Raw genomic sequence first — 20,965 nt, forward strand, 5'->3', positions numbered from 1 at the left:
GAAACATTTCAACTTCAGCGACGCGTTCCGTGACATTCACACGATTTCTCAGTTTTGTGAGCTGAGCATCATATTTCTGCTTGATGCCGACGGTTCCGTCGTGGCACAAGCAAATCGTGGGTCGACTTTAGACCGGCTTCAAGCCCTGTCTCCAGCGCTGTATCGACATTGGAGGACGTCAAGTCTAAAGTGGTAGATTCTGAAAGTGAGTATTTCGTATACCAATTTTTCTGGACGCCCAGATGGTGATCTGTTGGTAACTTTTTCCACCTGTGCGTAGGAACCATTTGAACTGAGCTGAGGGCTCTGGTGCTTCTTTCATTCCCGTCTTCCTTAAATGGATGCGAATATGTACCTACCATTTTTTTAAATTAAGTTCTATGTTATTATTTTTTCTGGTAGGATTGCAGTTTGCTAATCTTCAGGTAACGAGGGCGGAGAACCCAATCAAAGTGAGCGTCATGTATTCTGATTACATCACCTTTTCCGTCGGGGTGAACAACAGCATGGCCGACATCACAGTCCTTTTCAACGAGGACTTCAAAGGCAAAACGAAAGGAATTCTAGGTATGGTTCTGTATGCTACCACGACAGATTTTTGTTCATCCCATTTTTGTTATAATGCCACTTGATCGTAATTATCACTGAATAACTTGTAGGTTAGTCAATTGAGAAGACATTATGTAGTTATTAAGTGACAGTCCCAAAATCTTCCCGAATTTTAATATGGTTTTTCGCGTACCCTAGGGAGTTATGTTTAAGGTGCAAACCAATTGCTAAATTTCACCGATTTGTTAAATCTGCTCAGGTGTTTGGGATGACGACCCAAGCAATGATGTTTTGACGCGTAATGGCACTCTGCAAATGGGCTCCGGACAAAATGGGACGCTGGTGGAGAGGGACTACTTCGAATTTGGCGAAACATGTAAGAAAACATCCAAACCCCTCTTGAATTATGTTGCGTAATTGTAAATGTGGACGGCTTGTCACTGTATTGGGTTTTTCTTAACCCTGCAGTTCCTCCTTTCCTCCTTCATAGAGAAATCATTGCAATTGTGGTGTGAAATTTCAGGGCGAGTTGTGGAGGAAGACTCTCTCTTCTTCTACCAGTCTCCTGCTGAAAGCTACGACTCCTTGAACGACCCCAACTTCACTCCAGACTTCCTGCAAGATTTGATCGACAAGGCACCGCCAGGCAAATACAACGAGGCCAAAGCGGTCTGCGGATCAAGCAAAGTGTGCCTGTACGACTCCTTGGCTCTGAATGATACCAGCATCGGTATGGCTACATTAGCGTTCAATGAGATGAACATGGAAAACATGGCAATCGCGAGTAAGTAAATACACCGCACTTGATTGAAGTATTAACCAGTTTAATTGAGTTCCACCTGTTTGCAGGTCCCAGAGGGCCAGCCAACAGTCCTCGTTACACCTGTCTCACTGACGCACTGACTGACTCATGTCACTTGTGAATTATACCTGTTTGAGTGTCAATTGCGCAAGCATTTGACTGAGATGACTATACGTGTTTTTTTCTTTGCTATGGTGTTTACGCAAACGTTCTCTGTATTAAAGCGGAAAAAACTGATACGATGGGGTTGCCTGAAATGTCAAATTTGACACTGTGAAGAAAAGGCTTTCTGTGGAATATTTATCGAGAAAAATGTGGGTTTTTTTTGGCAGTGCATAAGAATCTGCAGTTTAAATTGCTGAAAAATATGTCACAATAGTAATTTGATTTTTTATTGATTATTCTGGTTTATTTGATTAAAACAACCACCAAGTCGACATCCACTAAATGTGGCTGATGAGACCGGCGAACAATAAGTTTAACATTACAAATAATACGCATAAATAACAGACGATTCGATAACAAGTAGAATAAACCGTGTATTAAACATATAATTATATAATCATTTAAAATACAGTTGGTCACCAAGTGTTTGTCTGCAAAATACAACTGTTCAACTTCACTCCCACTTCTCAACTTCACCATTGACATCCTGCATATATTATCCATACTATTCAACCGTTCTTCAGTGTCATGCTTGGAACCATGCAAATACAAATGCATTTTGAAGTCTTTTAAATGAAGTCATCTTTAATCAGTCATCATCAAGCAAAAGAAATACAATCATTTTTTGCATACAAAAAAACCTAGTTCTCTGCTGGGAATGGCTTACTGCATTGTACTTGCTCCTAATTTGGACAGGGTTCCCTCCCACTGTGGACATCAGGGAAACCTTCAAAATTAGTTTCCATTTCCCCAATCAGGTAAAAACTCAGGGAATTTGGAGAAAAATATCAACAAATCAGGGAAAACTAAGGGAATTTGGCAGAGACCCAGAAGGGATAGGTTCTTTGCCAATTCGTATTATGTGCGAATTGTGTCGTCTATTGACTGGCTGGCTATGGTGGTTTTTTAGTGTTTGTGCAGTGTGAATATTGCACACCTCTCCAGAAGATAACAATTGGCTGTGCTACATCACCTGACTTCCCAGGAACGTTAATAAAATAAAAATATCTCTCATGTAATTTTGGAAAATTTGAGGGAAACATCGGGGAGAACTCAGGAAATCGAAATAAAGTGCTGAGATCCCTGTTGTAGCATTTATATGCAAAATGCTTTTCTTTTCCAGCCAATTTACCCCCAAACATAACGCTTGTGGACTCCATCGAAGTTATTGTGGGCAAGAACTTCATCCTGCAACTGGAAGCAGTGGATCCTGACGGCGATGACGTCACTTTCGACTTACTTGAGATTGTAGCAGGGGCAGCCATAACAGCCTCAGGTTTGTAAACAGGCAACGTATTGATGTCATTTTGAAGCCCGTATTTAGTTTTAGCAATTCCGTATAAATTCCCTCTAGTCCAACATACCCCAACATATCATTGGTGATTAGATGTGGTGCCCACTGCCATATCAGATTCGAACCAAGCAACAGACCCCGGTAAGGCCAAAAAAAAATAAGTCGGTCTCTGGTCAGCGCGCACGTCGATTTTAATCATGTGCGTCGATCTTTTTTTTTTCAAAAATGTTCTGCGGTAGCTCCAACAGCGCCCTCTATTTCCGCACCTCCTCATTTTTTTTTTACCAAAAGGCAACAAGGAATGGGAAATTGCACCAAGGCGAATGATCGAAAGCACCAAGGCAAATTATTGAGGACACCAATGTACATGAGGACACCAAAAAAGCAGAATATTACCCACCTTGTCTGTACAATCCAAGCTTGAAGAAAAAAAAAAAGAAAAGAAAAAAAAAGAAAAAAAAAAGCCGCGTGGCCGCGTCAATTCCGGAACTTTGGTCTGACCAGAGACCGAATATTTTTTTTTGGCCTAAGCTCAGTGGTTGAGGGTAAGACTGCACTAGTAAGCCGGTCGTGTAATTTTTTAACATCAATGAAGAGCAAAACCCAATCAACTGAATTAAGTCGAACCTACTAATTCTGTTTTTTGCTTGTCAGCATTTATCGGTACAAAACAAAGCCATAGTCAAAGTCAAGTGAAGACAAAAAACAAAATCATGATCCGTATTTCAAAATTTGCAGCATTTTTACTTTAACAGAACCGTGTGATTGAAACAAATGACACAACTTTTCATGATTAGAATGCATGATCGTGTACGATGTCATGCTGCATCCATAAATCTTTACATATTTTGAATGACAACATGACATCTTAAACGTTTAAATCTTTACTTTGTTTTGCTTACTTTGCTTTCATGTAAAACTATTGCAATGAGTTTTGCTAAGCAACATGGTTATCATTCACATTTCTAGCATGTTGCAGTTGCTTGAAGAGTGTATAAAACTATACAACTGTAATTAAGACAATGTTCCTCATGAAGGGCTTAAAAGCAAAACAAAATTTAAAGAGGTCAAGGAACATTCGAAGGACAGAGACCAAAAATCAAACAAATACACAATATATATTCTTCAGTTTTAGAATTTGCCCTGTATTTCTCTACCCGCCATTACTCATTGTACCTTTTTCACAATTTATTTCAAAGGTCGATTTTCCTGGACACCAGAGGACAAGACCAAGGTGAAGATAGGTTTCCTGGCAACAGATGGAAAAGCAAATGCCACCCTGGAACCAATCGTGAAGCTCTGTGACTGTCAGAATGACGGCACGTGCCTGTTTGATCAGTACGCTAGTGGAGTGAACATCGTTCAGGACCGATTTGGGGTAAGTTTTGTTTATATAAAGGTACATTGGGGATATTTTGGTAACAGTTAACACCACTGTCCAAAATAGACTGAGCCATTTAGCCCCGCCCACTACGCACGTGGGCAACAGCACATGCGCTAAACTGCATGCGCGCACACTTGCACGCATGTCGAACATTCATCACAACGTTTATAGAAATGCGTTTATGGGTAACCAGGTCGACATTCCCATAGACTTGTGACAAGTTTGTTTCCAACTTTAATGAGCCCTTGCCCCAATTTTACCTTATCCTACCTCCATCTAGCCTATTTGTGACACTAATATTTGCATCATTAATAGAGGCTGAATCATTAGAGCACATTGAAAGTAATGTCTCCCTAAAACTGCCAATGTCTGCCAAGGTATAACTTATGACGCTAAAAGTGTTTTTTTTTTGGGGGGGGGGGTCAAAGCATCATTAGGTAGGGCTTATTGGATCTGTGTAGTGTCACATCTTCGTGAAATGCCTAAAAAGCATAAATCTGCGTCTTGTGAATAAAGGGCGATGCTGTCTTTTGGTATATACATGACGTAAAACGGTTCAGTTGTCAGTGAGCCCATTGAGTTGAACTGTGTTGGTTTTTTTTATTTGTAGGTGGTGCTATGCCAATGTGAACCTGGCTGGTCGGGAGAGTTCTGTGAAGAGAACTACGACGCGTGCGCAGACAACCCGTGTTTCCTGAATGTTGATTGCGTGGATGAGGATCCACCCTCGTTGAACAGCACCTGCGGACCTTGTCCAGCGGGACTTGAGGGGGACGGGAAATCGTGTCAAGGTCAGTCAGGAATGCATACAGTTTTACCAAAGTCACGGGCGTGGCCGGGAGGGAGGCGGGGGTTGAGGAGTGACACCATTGATTTTTTTTTTGTCAAAATCGTTGTATGATCAGCAAAATCTCGTGCAAGTCGGCAATGTGCGGCCGCAATGAAGAGCGCCATCTATTTCCCGAAAGTGTTAAAGATTGTCTGTTTCGAACAACACCTCCAAATAGTCAGATTGTTTTCAGCACTATCACGCCCCAACCTCCACAAAAACACACACAAAATGACAACCCCTCGGCAAACTCCGTTCTTGTGATCATTCAAAACGTGAATGGGATTTCGAATTCGCGCAAGGTTAAAATACGACTGTGTGTGCGTTTGTTTTTGGTGTAAATCGAGGACACACACGTGCAACATCATCGGTGAACCGAGGACAGAAACCAAATCGAGGACGACCTCGATTAGAAAACGTGTACAAAACCTATGAGAGCTGTTGCGATAAAGTTAGTACAAGCAAAGGAAAAGGGAAGAGGAACAAAAGAAAATCCTCAATTTACACCATAAACAAACGTGTGTGCTTGCATGCGTGTCAGGCTCTGTCAGCAATGAGTTCGAATGTCCCTTTCTGTGGTCTTCTCCCTCGACTCATAATGAGGGGGTATTTGTACGCCGAGTCCATTGAGTGGCAAATTATACCGCATTAATAGTTTCAAATGCAAGTGGAACGTCGTTATTTAATTCCTTTTTTGTTGGCACCTGTCTGCAGACATTGATGAGTGCGAGCTGTACAAAGACCAGCCAGCTAGCGGTGGTGGACTGGGCTGCGACCAGAACTGTCACAACATCCTCATGAACTTCACGTGTAGCTGCAATGCTGGATACTTGCATGAGGATGGGAAGCGATGCATTGGTAAGATTAATTTAGAACACCTTTCAACGTTGTTTTAGAACTGCATGATGATTTTTTGGTTCTATTACAGATGGTACTTGTGGAGTTCTCACACACAGGCAACAAAAATACTCCCGGTAGTCGGTCATTGATTGGCTTTTACTTCATATGGTTTATTTTAAATAAGTTGCATAACAGGAGGATACTGTAATTCCCCTTAATATCCAAGAACGACGTGGTGTGCGTTTGCAGTTATTTTTGTGTTTATATAAAGAGGCAGCGACCATTGCTTCCCAAGTTCATATATTCCAACTAGTCCTCATCGCAGCTCAACTGCGTTTTCTGATCTTATTTTGTTTAACACAATTAGTGTTAAGACCTGGTATCGTTCAAGTTGTTGTTGATTACGAAGGACCTAATTCAGTGTTTATTCCCTCGCAAAAAAAAAATACTCCATGAACATAACGACCCCCCCCCCCTTCCCAAGAAAATAAAAATAATAGTAATAATAATAATAATGAATTACTTCGGGCCTGACCATGGCCGCTTGCGCACCGGAGGAATTGTTCTGGTTTGAAGCAAGGGTAGTGGTGTGATGAGTACATAAGAATTCCAAAACGTTGGACTATACCATGTTGTCTGAGTGAAATGGTATACAAATAGGTTCTTGAGGTGGCATATGGAATGTAGTATTCTCTCCATTGCAAAGTAAAACATCCATTAAATGTATTTGTTATGCACCTGTGTCCTACTATCGGGGACGAGCTAAAGTCTGTTAGGGATAATATTTCCCTTTTGTGCTCCGCCAAAATCGTACAAATTGAAAGCACGCAGAGTGAACGCGTATTCACTAACCCACTGAAAACATCACAATATGAGCCCCGTGGATTGAAGACAAATCAGCGACTGCAGGCGCGGTTTTAGAGCCAATATTTAGGGGGCGAGCAAGGTGAATCCAGAAATGTTTTTCAGGGAGGCGTGCTGAAATGTAGACCGGTTATTTTCTCTGGACACTTAGGTACGGAAGCGTTAAAGGGACATACTAAAAAAAAAAAGTCATAATTATGACCTATTATTAAGTCATAATTATGAGTTATATCTCATAATAATGACTTATTATTAAGTCATAATATGACTGTATAATAAGTCATAATCATGACTTATATCTCATAATTATGACTTATATCTTATAATTATGACTTATTATTAAGTAATAATTACGACTTATATCTCATAATTATGAGTTAATATTAAGTCATAATTGTGACTTATATCTTATAATTATGGCTTATTATTAAGTAATAATTACGACTTATATGTCATAATTATGACTTATTATTAAGTCAAAATTATGACATATCTTATAATAACGACTTAGTATTAAGTCGTAATTACGATATCTCATAATTATGACTTAATAATAAGTCATAATAATGAGATATAAGTCGTAATTAGGACCTAATACTAAGTCATAATTATGAGATATAAGTCGTTATTATGACTTAATAATTAGTCATAATTATGAGATATAAGTCATAATTATGAGGTATAAGTCATAATTATGAGGTATAAGTCATAATTATGACTAACTTCTTTTTTTTTAGTTTGTATTATGTCCCTTTAACGCTTCCGTACTTAGGCCTCTGAAAATCAATACGTGGAGGGGAGGCTCGTGTCATATTTGTTAGGGGGAGCGTTCGCTCGTACCCCCCCCCCCCTCTCCAAACAGGACGCTGGGAAGGGCTGACGATTCAACGTTCTGATTGGATAGATTTTGCGTGACCTGTGACCGGAAAGGCGTCATGGCCAAGACCCTGCAAGGTTTGAAACGGCCATTAAAACTGAGTCATTCGTCACTCTTTTATTCTCATTCATAAATGCGGTTCCCTTTTTTGCTTGAAAAGCATAATAATGTAGGAAATGATCTGTAAAACTGTAAAATTTGTTTCTAATTCACGAAAGGTCGAAATGCATATCATTCGACGCTCAAAATGTGTCCACAATGAAAAAGAAATCACATCCGGTATGGTGTGTATGCATTTCTATGGCAAACTTTTCGGATAGTATTTGTGCGCATTGGCTAACCGCGGTCTACAGCTGCAGCCAGATGCTTTATACAAAGGTCGTAATAAATTACCCAGAATGCCATCTCCACTTCCTTCACAAGATCCTGTGAAGCTCATCTGCCCTTCCAAGCGCCCTGTTTGTAGGGCGGGGGGGGGGGGGGCGAGCGAATGGGGAGCGCTGATAAAATCCTACAATCGAGCACACGTATTATTAACTAAAAGTGTACGTAAAATTCTGACATTTTGCTAGTGCATTTTTTTATGGATTTTTAATTTTTTTAGGGGGGGGGCTAGACACAATTTCTGGGGGCCCCATAGCCCCCCCTCCCCCCCCCCCCCCCCCCCCCCCCGTAGAATCGCGCCTGACCGACTGACACGCAGTCGGGTGTGGGCAAAACAACTTTTATTGAAAGGAATGAAACTGGTTTGGAGAAAATAAGAAAGATAATTTCCAGATAATCTTTGCTGGTATAGATTTTGAGATAGCAAATACGATTGTTATGTTAAGTCTGAATTGGTAGATCGAATAATTGACAACATTTAAGAGTACAAGTCCAGGCTCTTCGACACGAGAATCGTTTCATAACACAATAAATGCATATTAATTTGAAACAATTGAATCGACCCCTTTTGCATTCTTGTTTCTGAAGTGAACCAGCTCCCACGTCAATTAAGGGGGAAGGAAGGAGGAACGGTCCTCTAATTAAAGCGGACGAGTGTTCAAACAAAATTTACAATTATGATGAAATGACGACTATAATTTCCTGAACTACAATAAATGTATTCTTACATTACAACACTTCAAGCATTCAAGCTCATATGCACAATATAATGTCAAAGTAAATACAATGTGAACGTCAAAGTTCAACACATGGCTGGACATTGAATGTGTACATACGCTACACACGGGTACAAAACTACAATGCAACGAATCATATTTGTCTCACTGTCACGAAAATACCACAATTCGTCACCGTTTTCACGAAGAGCCACATATGTCGATTTTGAAGAAAAAGCTTTTTCGGGATTATCGCAAAAGAAGTTTCTCCCATTTTAAAACTGCAAAAAATACCACTTTGCAACAACTTTGTGAAGCAAGAAAAACATCACACTATTCTGTGTGAGCTGAATGTTTACATGAACCCAGTAATAAGACTTAATTCAGCAGTTAATTAGTGAAAATTAATCAGTAAAGATACGTGGCTCTTCGTGAAAACGCAAATTCAGGTGTCTGACATATTGGCCCTTTCTGTTCAATGTGTATTTCCATAGGCGCGCGTAAGTACGCGCGCGCAGCTGAAAATGTAACAAAGATATGTGGCTCTTCGTGAAAACGCAAATCTCATTTGACCTACTTTTACGTATTTCCGTGCAATGGGTTTTGTACGCGTTCAAAGGGCCAAAATGTATGTGGCTCTTCGTGAAAACGCAAAATTCATTTATCGAGATTTTGGCCCCTTGCAACATTAATGTAACTTGGAAATTAATGATGTTTTGCTTATAGAAACATGTCAACATGGTTAAGTACACTGCTTTAAAGCAAAATATTGAAAAAAATCAAAATCGAACAAATGGTAATTTTTGACATATGTGGCTCTTCGTAAAAACGTTGACGAATTTATCTCACAAAACGACCATACGACACAGCAATACTCAATGGGAAGTTTCTTTAAGATCACCCTCCCACAGTGACATACCTCAGGAGCGTGGCAGGAGCTATGCTTCCTACAAAAACGAGAGAATTTTCTAGAACAACATATATGTTGGTCTTCTCTGTTCGTAGCCCACATGAGAAAACTTGTTAAAAGTTGTCTTTGAGCGGGAAGTACAAAGGTCACACTATGCAAATCACTTTGCCAAACTTTCGGACGAACAACAACTTTGGTGGGATTGATGTCAGAAGAACTCAATAAACACAAATTATTGCTGACACACACAAAAACTGGCACAAAAAAACCCCACCCACTAGATACGCCACTGGTTATAACAAAGTATTGGTATTATAAAGTGATATTATGACAAATCAACGACTCTCACGCAGTCTGGTGAAAAAAATAGTTTTGAGGAAACAAGAAAGAGAAAATAAGACTGAAAGAGAAAAAGAACCATTCTAGCTGTTACAAATTCCATCTCTCGGCAATCTGTTACGATCTGATCGATCTTCTACTTTTCCATACAATTGGCAACTTTCCAGAAAATCACTCTTTTAATTTCGGAGTACGGCAAGTGAGCTATTTGTTAATTGTGGATCCAATAATTGACAAAATCCAAGAGTAAAAGTCCGGGTTTTTCGCCAACCCGAATCGTTTCTGACTTGTCAACGAAATCCAATGTTGTGTTCACGTCTTGTCGACCTTCAGCAAACACACACCGTTCTCACAGACCTGGCTATACCTATACATAATTTATGCCAAACTACAGGGTGAGTAAAAAGAAAAAGAAAAGAAAAAAAACCCAAAAAACAAATGCCGCGACCATTATTTTAGAGAAGTTCTATGATATGAAAGGCCAATTCAAAAGCTGTTTTTTTAGTGCAAGAATTGTTCAAATCACTTATGTACTTTTCAAGTTAAAGAATTTAACAAAACCACAGTTTTACAGTTCTGTCTACGGATCACAAGACGGTAGGTGTTCTTTCAGCAAAACGAAAACAAATCACGTAGGGATGTGCATGGGTGAATTGTTTCGTTTTGCTGAGAGAACGGACACATTTTTGTGATCCGTGGACAGAACTTTAAAACGGTGCATATGTTTAAAATTCCGTAACTTAAAAAGCATATGAGTGATTTGAATGATTCTTATTTTAGTGAGAACTTCACTAAAACAATAGTTTCCACATTTGGAACATTTTTGTATTGGCCAATTTATGGGAACAATGTAGATGTTCATGAGTATGTATTTGTATGAAAAGAATGTGTTTACTAGACCCGTTGCGTTTATACTGCCATGTGCGTCCGTGTACTTACCATTTTCATTATCTACCTGTTGACAGGAACAACCACTCCTTCAGGATCAACCGATACTCCAGGAATCTGCAGTTGTGGTGAGATATAAATTCACATACTTTTCAAATAAACAAAAAGTAAATTAATATATGGTCAGTAATAGCTAAAAGTAAGATATTGATGACAGATACATATCCACATGTTAGTGAGATATGAATAAAAAATATCTAAATGAAAAAAATAAGGTGGTGAGATGACACATTTGCACATTGCTGATAGATACCTGCGAATTCACATATTGGTGAGAGATACAACTCATATATTATTGAGAGATGAATTATGAAAGTTACAAGAGATGAAACTCGGGATAGTCGAACATGCGGAAAACGGTTGTATACTTGTAATATTGGAAAATGGTTGCTTAGTAACAGGTTCCTCACTTATAAGGAATGAAATTTTAGCTTCCCAAATAGAATCTCAACATCTTAAATTGCTGCCTTTTTCCCCTGCACTGTCCTTGATGCATTACTACCAAAGCACGAAACGTTAAGCACTGTTGCAAATAAAAAAAACCCTAATTTTCTTCAGGTTGGACCAGCATTGATCAGTTAATTTCAACTCAATTTCAACAACACACAGCTTTGTTGCAGCTGTGCAGACATCATAATGCTTGCATTGATGATAAGTCGGATTATCAGAACTATACATGATGATCCAAAAAATGCAATCCTAAAACATTTGCCTTTAATTACTGGATTCTTATGTTTTGGGATTGAGATCAAAGCTGAGAGATTTGTTTCTCACTAAAAAAAAATCATGAAATCGCACTTTGGTCAAAGTAGTCTTTTTTTATCCTGTACACAAGTACTTCAAACAGTGAAACATTTTTTGCTGTAAGCCTCCTTTGCAATTATCTTTCATTTGTGCAATTTCTTTAATATTTTGGCATAATTATGATACTGTAAAGGTTCCAAACTTGGGCCAAAAACGATCAGATACATTTTCAGGTGGAAAATTAATTGGTATTTCCATCAAATTTCTTTGAACTCTTGTCATATGATAATATATGTTGTTTGAAAGGATTAGGCAATGCACAAAAAGGCATCGTGAAATCACTTACTCTAATAATATCTTGTGTACAGGATGAAATATGACTATTCTAGGTAACCCGAAGTTTTTTTGAATGTATAAAACATAAACCATTTTTAACAATTCTAAAAAAAGTTACGATTTATCAAAGAGATTATAGTTTTACGTTTGGTTTAAATCAATATGGCGGCGCCCATGGTAGGCTATTTTCTCGTGACGGCTATTTTCTCGTGGTTAAATTTAGACAATAGTTCAAACAGTGCACAGAATGTTCAATTAAATTATTAGTGTTCCAGATTGGCGATCATTCTTACGGAAGGGATTTTCTAAATGTAATTCATCACAAAATTTAGTGCTCAAGATATACGCAGTGTCCGTACGCAAACCGTGAACATGCCGTCGGACTAGACACGTGGACCTCTAGAGAACCCTGCTCTACGGTTACGTGATCACGCAGATCATACAGCCACAAGCTCAATTGACCCTTTTTAAGCTCTGGCAGGAGCTTCTACATGTCACTTGTTGGTCGGTCGGTCGGTCTTTCTGGTCAAATATTCGACCAATAACAGTTGACTAATTGTGCAGATGCCGTGCCGTGGTCGTGTAAATGCACACTTGCGGAAAGTTTGCAAGCACCAGTTTTGTTCAGATCGATGCGCATGCGCCTTTATTTTTGCATAATTATGTCTGTCTCCGGAAATAGACTAAAATAAGCCCCCCTATTGATTCCGGTAAAAAACTAGTACATTGACATTTTCCAAACAAACAAACAAACAAACAAACAAACAAACAAACACCCCAACACCCCAACAAACAAACACCCCCAACACCCCAACAAACAAACAAACAACAACAAAACAATTGTAAAACTTAACAAAAATGCAGCAATGTTATAAGTCACGTGGTAAATAGCGCAGCGTAATTTTCGTGTGGGGCGGCGGCCCGGGCTTATGTGCACATTCTCCGGTCAACGTCACCGTCCGTTGCAGGATGAAATCATATTGTGCCAGTGTGGATGGTACCTTAAACCACACGGTTTTTTCTTAGCACTGGTGTGCGGAAAGGAGACTATTTTGATAGATTTCATGCAAGACTCTCATGCAAGACCGCCAGAGCTTATTGTGCACGTGAACTTGTTATTAATCAATTCATAATTATACATGGGCCTGGCCGCCAGAAGCGAGAGCGGTCCATTGAACATATACATGGGTCCAAACATTCGGGTCATTTCCCTCAAATTGTCCAGCATTTGTCGCTTTCTTCCTAGGCTAAAACATCTTTAAATCGCCATAGGCATACTTTCAATCCTAAGTTTAAAGTATTTAGTTTTCCACCTTAATGACTTGTGATTTGATAGCTGATTACATCATGATATCGTCACAAAATATTGTTTACATATTCGGACCAGGGTTGAAGTTCATACCAGGTTTTATATTTTTCCCGTGAACCACCTTGAAAACATTTAGGTTTGTTTTGATTGGATGTGTAATATGGAAAAAAAGCATGTCCCGGCTTTGGGAAGGCTATTTTTCCTATCGAAAATGTGAAATCTAACAGATGCTTTCGTCTGCATTATGGCGCATATCGAGAATGTATTGATTAAGAGTTACTTACCTTTCTTGTTTGTTTGTTTGTTTGTTTGTTTGTTTGTTTGTTTGTTTTTCAATCGGGGGATGTGGCAGTTTCCCCACCTTCTCTTAAGAGTAGATGTGCTTCTTAGTTTTAGCAAATGTCTTGGCATTTTTTCTTATTCTATTCAAAAGCATGATTGTTCTCTAATATTTATCCCCAAAACTCACATGATCGTAGTTGCACATTGTATACGAATGTTTTTGTTTTGCATTTTAGACGAGACAACCGATACAGTGCGGTTTTGCATTACTCACATTGATGGCATGAGTGTTACTTTTGATGCTGCTTACCTCGATAGAACTACAGATGAGTACAAGAATTTAAGTTCAAGGGTAATTAATGCGGTGAGTATCAAGACTGTTTTTGTTTTGTTTTCGGGTACGAAAATGGGTCAAATTGAACGTAACAATTTATAATAGCCTTTATATCTCCCCATACAACTGATGGTGAAGGATCTGCCATTTTTTTGGTAATACAACACTACGAAAATATATTCCAAACACTCACCTTTGTTTAATCAATTTCAAATATTCGTCATTTTCCTAAAATTGGAACTTTAATGTTATATTATGAAAGCGAATTGTCCGGAATGTTACCCATGTAAAGCTCATTTTGAAGTTATTACTAGTTACTAAGCTGCAAACTCTGGACGGGAATTCAATGTTTTACTTAAGCAAAATTATACGACATCGGAACAACAGAGGTTTTTAAGTTTGTAGAAAATATAATTATCGTAACCGCAATTGAAAGTGGCACGCCAACGTTTGTGCGCAACGCGCAAATACTCAGTGCACATTTGAAGCTTTGTGCGCTAGGTGACGTGCTGGAGGACTGGTACATTTAGCTATATGACTATACATTTATTAAATGCGCGTACACGATCGACACGTAGCAATTGTTGACTGGTGTGATTTGGGATATGACGTTTTGAACATCCGAGAGGCGCATAGCACCCGAGGCAAGCTGAGGGTCCTATGCGTCCCTATATGTCTTGGATTTTTTTGGACTATGATGTAAAACTTTTTTTTTTAGCTATATGACTATACATTTATCAAATGCGCGTACACGATCGACACTCAGCAATTGTTGACTGGTGTGATTTGGGATATGACATTTTGAACATCCGAGAGGCGCATAGCACCCGAGGCAAGCTGAGGGTCCTATGCGTCCCTATATGTTTCGGAATTTTTTTGGACTATGATGTAAAACTCACGAACACAAACAGCAGTAAACACAACAATCATGACAATCTAATGGCATCTCACATGCATGTGGCGTGCTCAAAACAGCTGATAATCTGCAAATTCGCTGCGTTTTACATGTGAAACGATATATGTAGAACTAAAATAAGTTTAAGTTCTATTACGATGATTGAATTTGAGGATGCAGATGTAATTGCATCATAGAGTCCCATTTAAGTGATGATATCAACTCCGCCGAATTCTTGCCGCCGACTTACTCTATTTCGTCGGGTCAGTGCGTGACAACATCGAGAAGCTGCAATCGGCTGAAAAGGATGCTGATTCCGGGTGCAATTCAAAATGACTAGGCAACTTTTGAATTGAAATCGAGATCTAAGAATATTATCTTCTCAGAATAAACAGCTAACATTTCATCGGGTTAGTTGTTGAGCACCCTCCCTCAGATTGTGAGCCCCTTTGTTAATGTTGTTTCAAACGAAACAAATGCACACATGAAGAAAACAAGATCTACTGTACCGTAAAGTTACAAAACATATTCTTAAAAAAGTGGTGTGTTTAGAAGTATTGACCAAATTTACTGTGAACATTTAGTTTCTTACAGCATAGGCTTTTATATATTTCGCACCATTTTTGCGATTTGTCCTACACTATAACAATAATTCGATATTATCTCTAATTTCCAATTTGTTTCCTCATTTGTAGTTCAGTGGTGAAAACATGATGGAAATTTGTCCCACCGACGAGGTACTCACAAACACAGTTGAGTTCAGTAATGGAAGCGCGATTACAGTTTCTTTTGACATCAGACATTCAGTTTGTAACGAAGCTGACCTGGCAGAATCAATGGCCTGTGTGTTCCTGGAAGTCGGGATCTATCTCTATGATGTTTATATAAATGGTAAGTGCAGACATTTGTGTGTTGAAACAGGCCTTTTGATGTTCTTCCATCTTTATTATTAATGCCCCAATGGAAGTTGAACGTACCTGTCGTTTCTCTTGTGATTCTCTATCTGTGTGTGTAATTTCGGGGTAAGGTTACTTCTTTATAATAAAGCACATTATAGTTTCAATTTCCTACACCAAGATAAAAGGTGTTATTTTTGTCTCAAAATATACGACATCAGAGACACATCGTTAAGCCTTAGATAAATATTAGATAAGTATTCTTGATAGCATTCACGAACAAACCGGTTGCATTAAGGTTAAACTTACGTGGTAGTCACCTGGCCGGCCTATAATAGCTCAAATGTCTCAAAGGGGGAATCCTCCCCATCCCCTAAATATGACACATCATGGTGACAACAACATTGGGTCATCCTTGTTCTATAACATGATCAGTCTGGATGTTGAAGTCCTAGAAATCCATCACCTCATTCATATCCAAAAATTGCTTCCACTACTTGTCCCCGACAATGATTCCATGCTTCCCACGAATATACGTGTAAATCACCTTGGCAGCTTGTGCTGGCCTTTGTTCTTCCCCATGTGTATCTATAAGCGATGTACCGGTGCTAAACAGCTCAGTTAAACTTAAGTTTTCAGTCAATATTTTTTTATTTCATGAGCCAGCCGCAAAAATAAAAAAAACAATCCTTTCCAAGAAAAACTACATTTTTGTAAATAGTTTAAACAAAAAAAAAAAAAAATACTTAAAAGATGATTCTGCACGATTTTCCTGTTTTGTTGGTCTTCACATTGCTCAAGTGAGGTAAAACAAATCGCCATATGTCTGAACAATAGCTGTTTATATTTGTTGAAAAGAACAATTTTCTGTTCTTGAAGTAAGTGCACGTAAGATTTAAAAGTATGTGAAAACATCTCAATATGGCGGCAGATAATTTAGATAAACTGTTTAATAATAATCCAGTGATGGAGAATTAATTTAAATTATTTTATGATTGTACAGGAATCCTAATCATAGCGGATGCCTCATGCCCAACCACCACTCCGGAACCAACCACCACTCCGGAACCAACAACCACTCCCGAACCAACCACCACTCCGGAACCAACCACCACAGAGGGGATTGGTAAGTGAAAATTTCATGTTGCAATAACTATGTGTTGAAGTATTAAAGCGTGTATGTAATTCGTATCGGAATCACACAGCACAAATATACTGGACTGATTCAATTAAACATTAAATTGAATTGAATTTATACATACAAACAGGGTGGGGGCAACACCCAAAAGGGGCACTTGCTCAGGAAAATTTGCATCTTCCGTCTGTGTGAAAGTGGTGAAAAAGAATATTGTCCCGTTCATTTCTCTATAAACATATCTGACGACTGAGGAACAAATTATAAATACGTTGTCCATCTTGCTCTTTTTACTCTGTTACCTAGTTTTGTTAAGAACACTTTTGTGAGAGAGGCACTGTTGCTTTCATTTATTCGCGTGAAGAAAACTATTATTTGGGGGCTAGTTTTCCATCTATAGGAGGGGCGCAAATGTAATGTTGCCTTTCCGCGAGGGGCAGTTTTCCATCTCGAGAAGTTATCGCCAGAGGAACACTATTGTTTTTGACAGCCAATTTTCAATCTCGAGGGGGCACGATTTTAATATAGCGAGGAGGGTATCTGTACTTTCGGAGGGTAGTTTTTTAATTTCGAGAAGGTGCTCAATCTTGTTAATGTGAGAGGGGTACTTGTGTTTTAAAGGGGCAGTATTGCATTGAATTTACAAGAGACGAGACAATTTAATTTGAAGCGCGATCATATGTTTTTCTACGTGTGCGTTTGAGGGGCAGTGTTATTAACATCTCGAGGGGGTACATTTATAAACCCGAGAGGGGAAATTTTGTTGGCCTGCTCTGTAAACAAATCACTCGTGATGTTACGGTAAAAACATTGTCAAACGGGTTGCCAAACAAACAAAATTACGGTCACTTACGGGTTTCTTAATTGACGGTGACCGTAATTTTATCACGAACTTCCCGTAAATCTGACGGAAATTTGACTTTAGGTAATGGAGTACAAATCGTGTGGCATTGGGCTGGGTGCGCGAGGGGGGTGTAGGGAGATAAGTTACAGTTACAGCAGCTGGGAGTTGGGTATGAATGCTTTTAGACAAGCTGTAGATTTACAGGTTGTCTTTTACACGCATGGTGATTTTCATATCATTTTCATTTAAGGTGAAATAAGCTTTGAGTTGTAACTTAACTTGCATCAGTAAGTTGTAATTTATTTTTCATTTACATCTTTGTACTTATTTCTGGGTTCATGTATACATCTTGGCTTTGTTTGATAATGCTGATTTTATTCATGACTAACTCATACCTTAACAAGATCATTGAATTGCTAGGCCATGCCATATATTTCCTTGTTCTTATTGCAGAATCAGTGACGTCCATGAAAACAATAGCAGTGTCTAATCTCATGCCGTCTACCGAAGGTAACACTTGTTTGTTTATGGCAGTCATGTGCTAAATCCTCACTTATTACCTAACCCCTAAGCACATGTACTACATTGTATTACATTGTGTTTTTTCATTAATGAATAAAAAGGCAGGGAGTTTGGGGCGGTGCAGTGATTAATGAGTTCAAATGTATTGATCGATAAGTGTGACTCGTATACCAAATCATGGAGGGAAATCAAATGGATCATGCAAATAGAACATTTTCTAATACTAGGGCCTTTTCATCGTTCTTTAAAATCACATAGGATCATTGCATTGATGCTTAAGGTAAGAATACCAAATTATTATCAAAAATGCTTACTAGGATTGAAGACTCAGACCTCCTGCAGCTAAACACCCTGTCTGACTTGCTGTCATGTAGACAATAAGAAGAAATCAAGAGATAAAGTGATTTCAAACAATTAGTCCGTTAAGTGATTTCTGGAAATAAAGTGTGCTGTAAATGAAATCGTGTTTCGTGATCAAGAGACCGAGCATGGTTTTGTTACTCGTAGAGATTGTAATATTCACTCTGAGCAGACAGTTCAACAGGTTAGGTTTTGAACATTCTTCGTCGAGTGGTGTTACATGTATTATTGGAAACGAACACAATTAATGAAAAACATTGAAGTATACTGACTTTTTCTATTTGCACTGTAATGTCCTCGGTGCAGCTTTTTACCATTTCTCATCTTGGAGAATATGTACTTTCTCATTTTAAAGGATCGGTAAATGAGCCTATGCACACTACTGTATCTTCTGAAACTGTGTTAACAACATCTGCAAGCATCACTTCAGAAAGTAACCGGCCTAACTCCACAATTGTTTTCCAAATTTGTGCCATCTTGTGTTATTTCTTTCTTTATAATGACATTTGTAAATATTTCTCATGGCGGTATTTGATGTTGTTTTTTTTCGAAAACCTTTCGTTTGCATGATAATTGGGTTTCATATCTTGCAGAGTAATGACATTAGCAGAATGGTTCAACCCTTTTTGAAATCTTACACACTGTACCGTAATGTCTAGAGATACACTTTTTTTCATTACCGAATTATTGTTTGTTACTAGAGAAATTGATTTTAATAAATGCAAAATATGTTTCCGGTATAACTGAATCCGATGTTTGTTTATGTCGTAAAACAGAATCACCCGGGATCGCAACAACGGTGGCAACTGCTGAGAAGCCCTCTACTCAAGGTGTGAAAGTGTTTGAAAAATGTTTTACTTGAGTAAAACCCATGATTTCCAGCAGGGAAGTGTTGTTTCTTGTAAAATGACATGAGATAATGTTATACCGTCTTCTTTTTTGATCATCCAACAGGGTCACCAACAGTGACCGGAAAGCCACCAACAGAATCTAATGGAGGCTCCATAACTGAGATGTCAACAACCACTAAAGGTGAAACATAATATTTTTTGGCAGACCTGGGGGGGGGGGCAAGCCTATAGACCATTATCATGTTGCGGCCTTCTTCATTTTTCCCCATTCAAATCAAGGTAGCCAAAGCGAGGCTGGAAGGAAAAATAGTCTGGTTCCTTTTTGCACAAAAAACCCATTATCATTCAGTACTGTCATTGGATACAGGGAACATGACTGAGATGGTGGCAGCATGATAAAGATCTATTGTCCTCTGTGTAGCTGACTGACTATCTAACTGATTTACTTACTTACTGTCACCTGTGACGTACTCTGGTCCTGGACCAGCTTTTATACAAGGCGTGCCTATTTATAGCTCGCTTTCCTCTGCACGGCTTCCACCCATCTTTTTAACAAACCTTCAAGTTCATAGTTCACAGATTGAGGGCATACACACTAAAAACTATGTTTAGCAATTAAACACAATCTTGATATCACTTTGTAAACATGTTTTGAAGCTAAACATTATGTGTTCAATTCCTAAACATCAATGTTCAATGGCTAAACACTATCCATCCTCACTCTAAACATGTTTAGTATTTAAGAATGTTTACAAACTGATAGCAAGAAAGTGTTTAGAAAAGTGTTTACCTGCTAAACGCAGTTTTTGCAGTGTACTTATCGTGATTTGGCCTGCCTAGGCAATTCTGGGCCTATTTACAAGTCTGCGTACATGTGTCATTTATCATCTACATCACATGTCATTTAGCATGGTGCCGCTAGTTTCGTGTATTTTCACGATCCAGGTGTAGCCACTCAGTCTCCATGTGAACTACACAAGTGAATGTTTTTTTTTCCACCACGTTACCACAATAGCGTGCTCTACCAACGTTTTAGTCATTCTTTATCTATTGAATAGAATCTGATGCGATCTGGGCTTGTATTGCATTGTCTTGTTTTATCTTAAAAAAAAATATTTAGAAAAGGGAAAAGAAATTAGTTGGTGGACAGATAGCTTCAAAGAAGCTTCACTGGCCTCGCCTTATCTTCTTTGTCTATTATGGCTTAGCTGCTTTCGTCCAAGTAAACAATTTTTGTACCTCTACATATTTGTTTTCCAACTTACTTTTGATAATTTGCTTCTGTAATGGATTTCGTAACAGGACCATCCGTGACCGAAAGCGCATCAAAAGCCGGAATCACTCCAGAGACCTTGACGACTAGAGGTATTCTCACTGAAATGCTCGCTGAAATGGTTTTTCTTTAACAAAAATATGTAGTTACATTCCTCATTTTAAAGAACTAGTATAGGAGTGATTAATCTATGGACTGCTCACTCCTTCCAATGAGTTCTTTGTCTGAACATTTGCAATCGATAGGAAACCATAAGGTCATTCGCATATTGCTCTTTCTTCTT

The 20,965-nt window shown here is 38.7% G+C and overlaps 1 protein-coding gene and 1 long non-coding RNA gene across 2 annotated transcripts in view; both read left to right on the forward strand.

Annotated features, from left to right (window-relative positions):
* Positions 1-19,156, forward strand: part of LOC119720468 — a 47,277-nt gene extending 28,121 nt beyond the window's left edge. The window contains exons 29-40 of the mRNA XM_038190139.1: positions 403-567; positions 809-925; positions 1,073-1,333; positions 2,640-2,792; positions 4,010-4,188; positions 4,805-4,985; positions 5,738-5,881; positions 10,919-10,969; positions 13,809-13,936; positions 15,497-15,692; positions 18,130-18,186; positions 19,152-19,156. Coding sequence (XP_038046067.1) covers positions 403-567; positions 809-925; positions 1,073-1,333; positions 2,640-2,792; positions 4,010-4,188; positions 4,805-4,985; positions 5,738-5,881; positions 10,919-10,969; positions 13,809-13,936; positions 15,497-15,692; positions 18,130-18,186; positions 19,152-19,156 — 1,637 coding nt within the window. The remainder of the gene's footprint in view (positions 1-402; positions 568-808; positions 926-1,072; positions 1,334-2,639; positions 2,793-4,009; positions 4,189-4,804; positions 4,986-5,737; positions 5,882-10,918; positions 10,970-13,808; positions 13,937-15,496; positions 15,693-18,129; positions 18,187-19,151) is intronic.
* Positions 19,157-19,336: 180 nt separating this feature from the next.
* On the forward strand, positions 19,337-20,763 carry LOC119720492. The gene is made up of 3 exons (XR_005270094.1): positions 19,337-19,388; positions 19,513-19,590; positions 20,712-20,763. It is a non-coding gene; the product is annotated as an uncharacterized LOC119720492 (long non-coding RNA).
* The last annotated feature ends 202 nt before the right edge of the window (positions 20,764-20,965 follow it).

Source organism: Patiria miniata, unplaced genomic scaffold (genome assembly GCF_015706575.1).
Source record: "Patiria miniata isolate m_02_andy unplaced genomic scaffold, ASM1570657v1 HiC_scaffold_9, whole genome shotgun sequence".
Classification (NCBI taxonomy): domain Eukaryota; kingdom Metazoa; phylum Echinodermata; class Asteroidea; order Valvatida; family Asterinidae; genus Patiria; species Patiria miniata.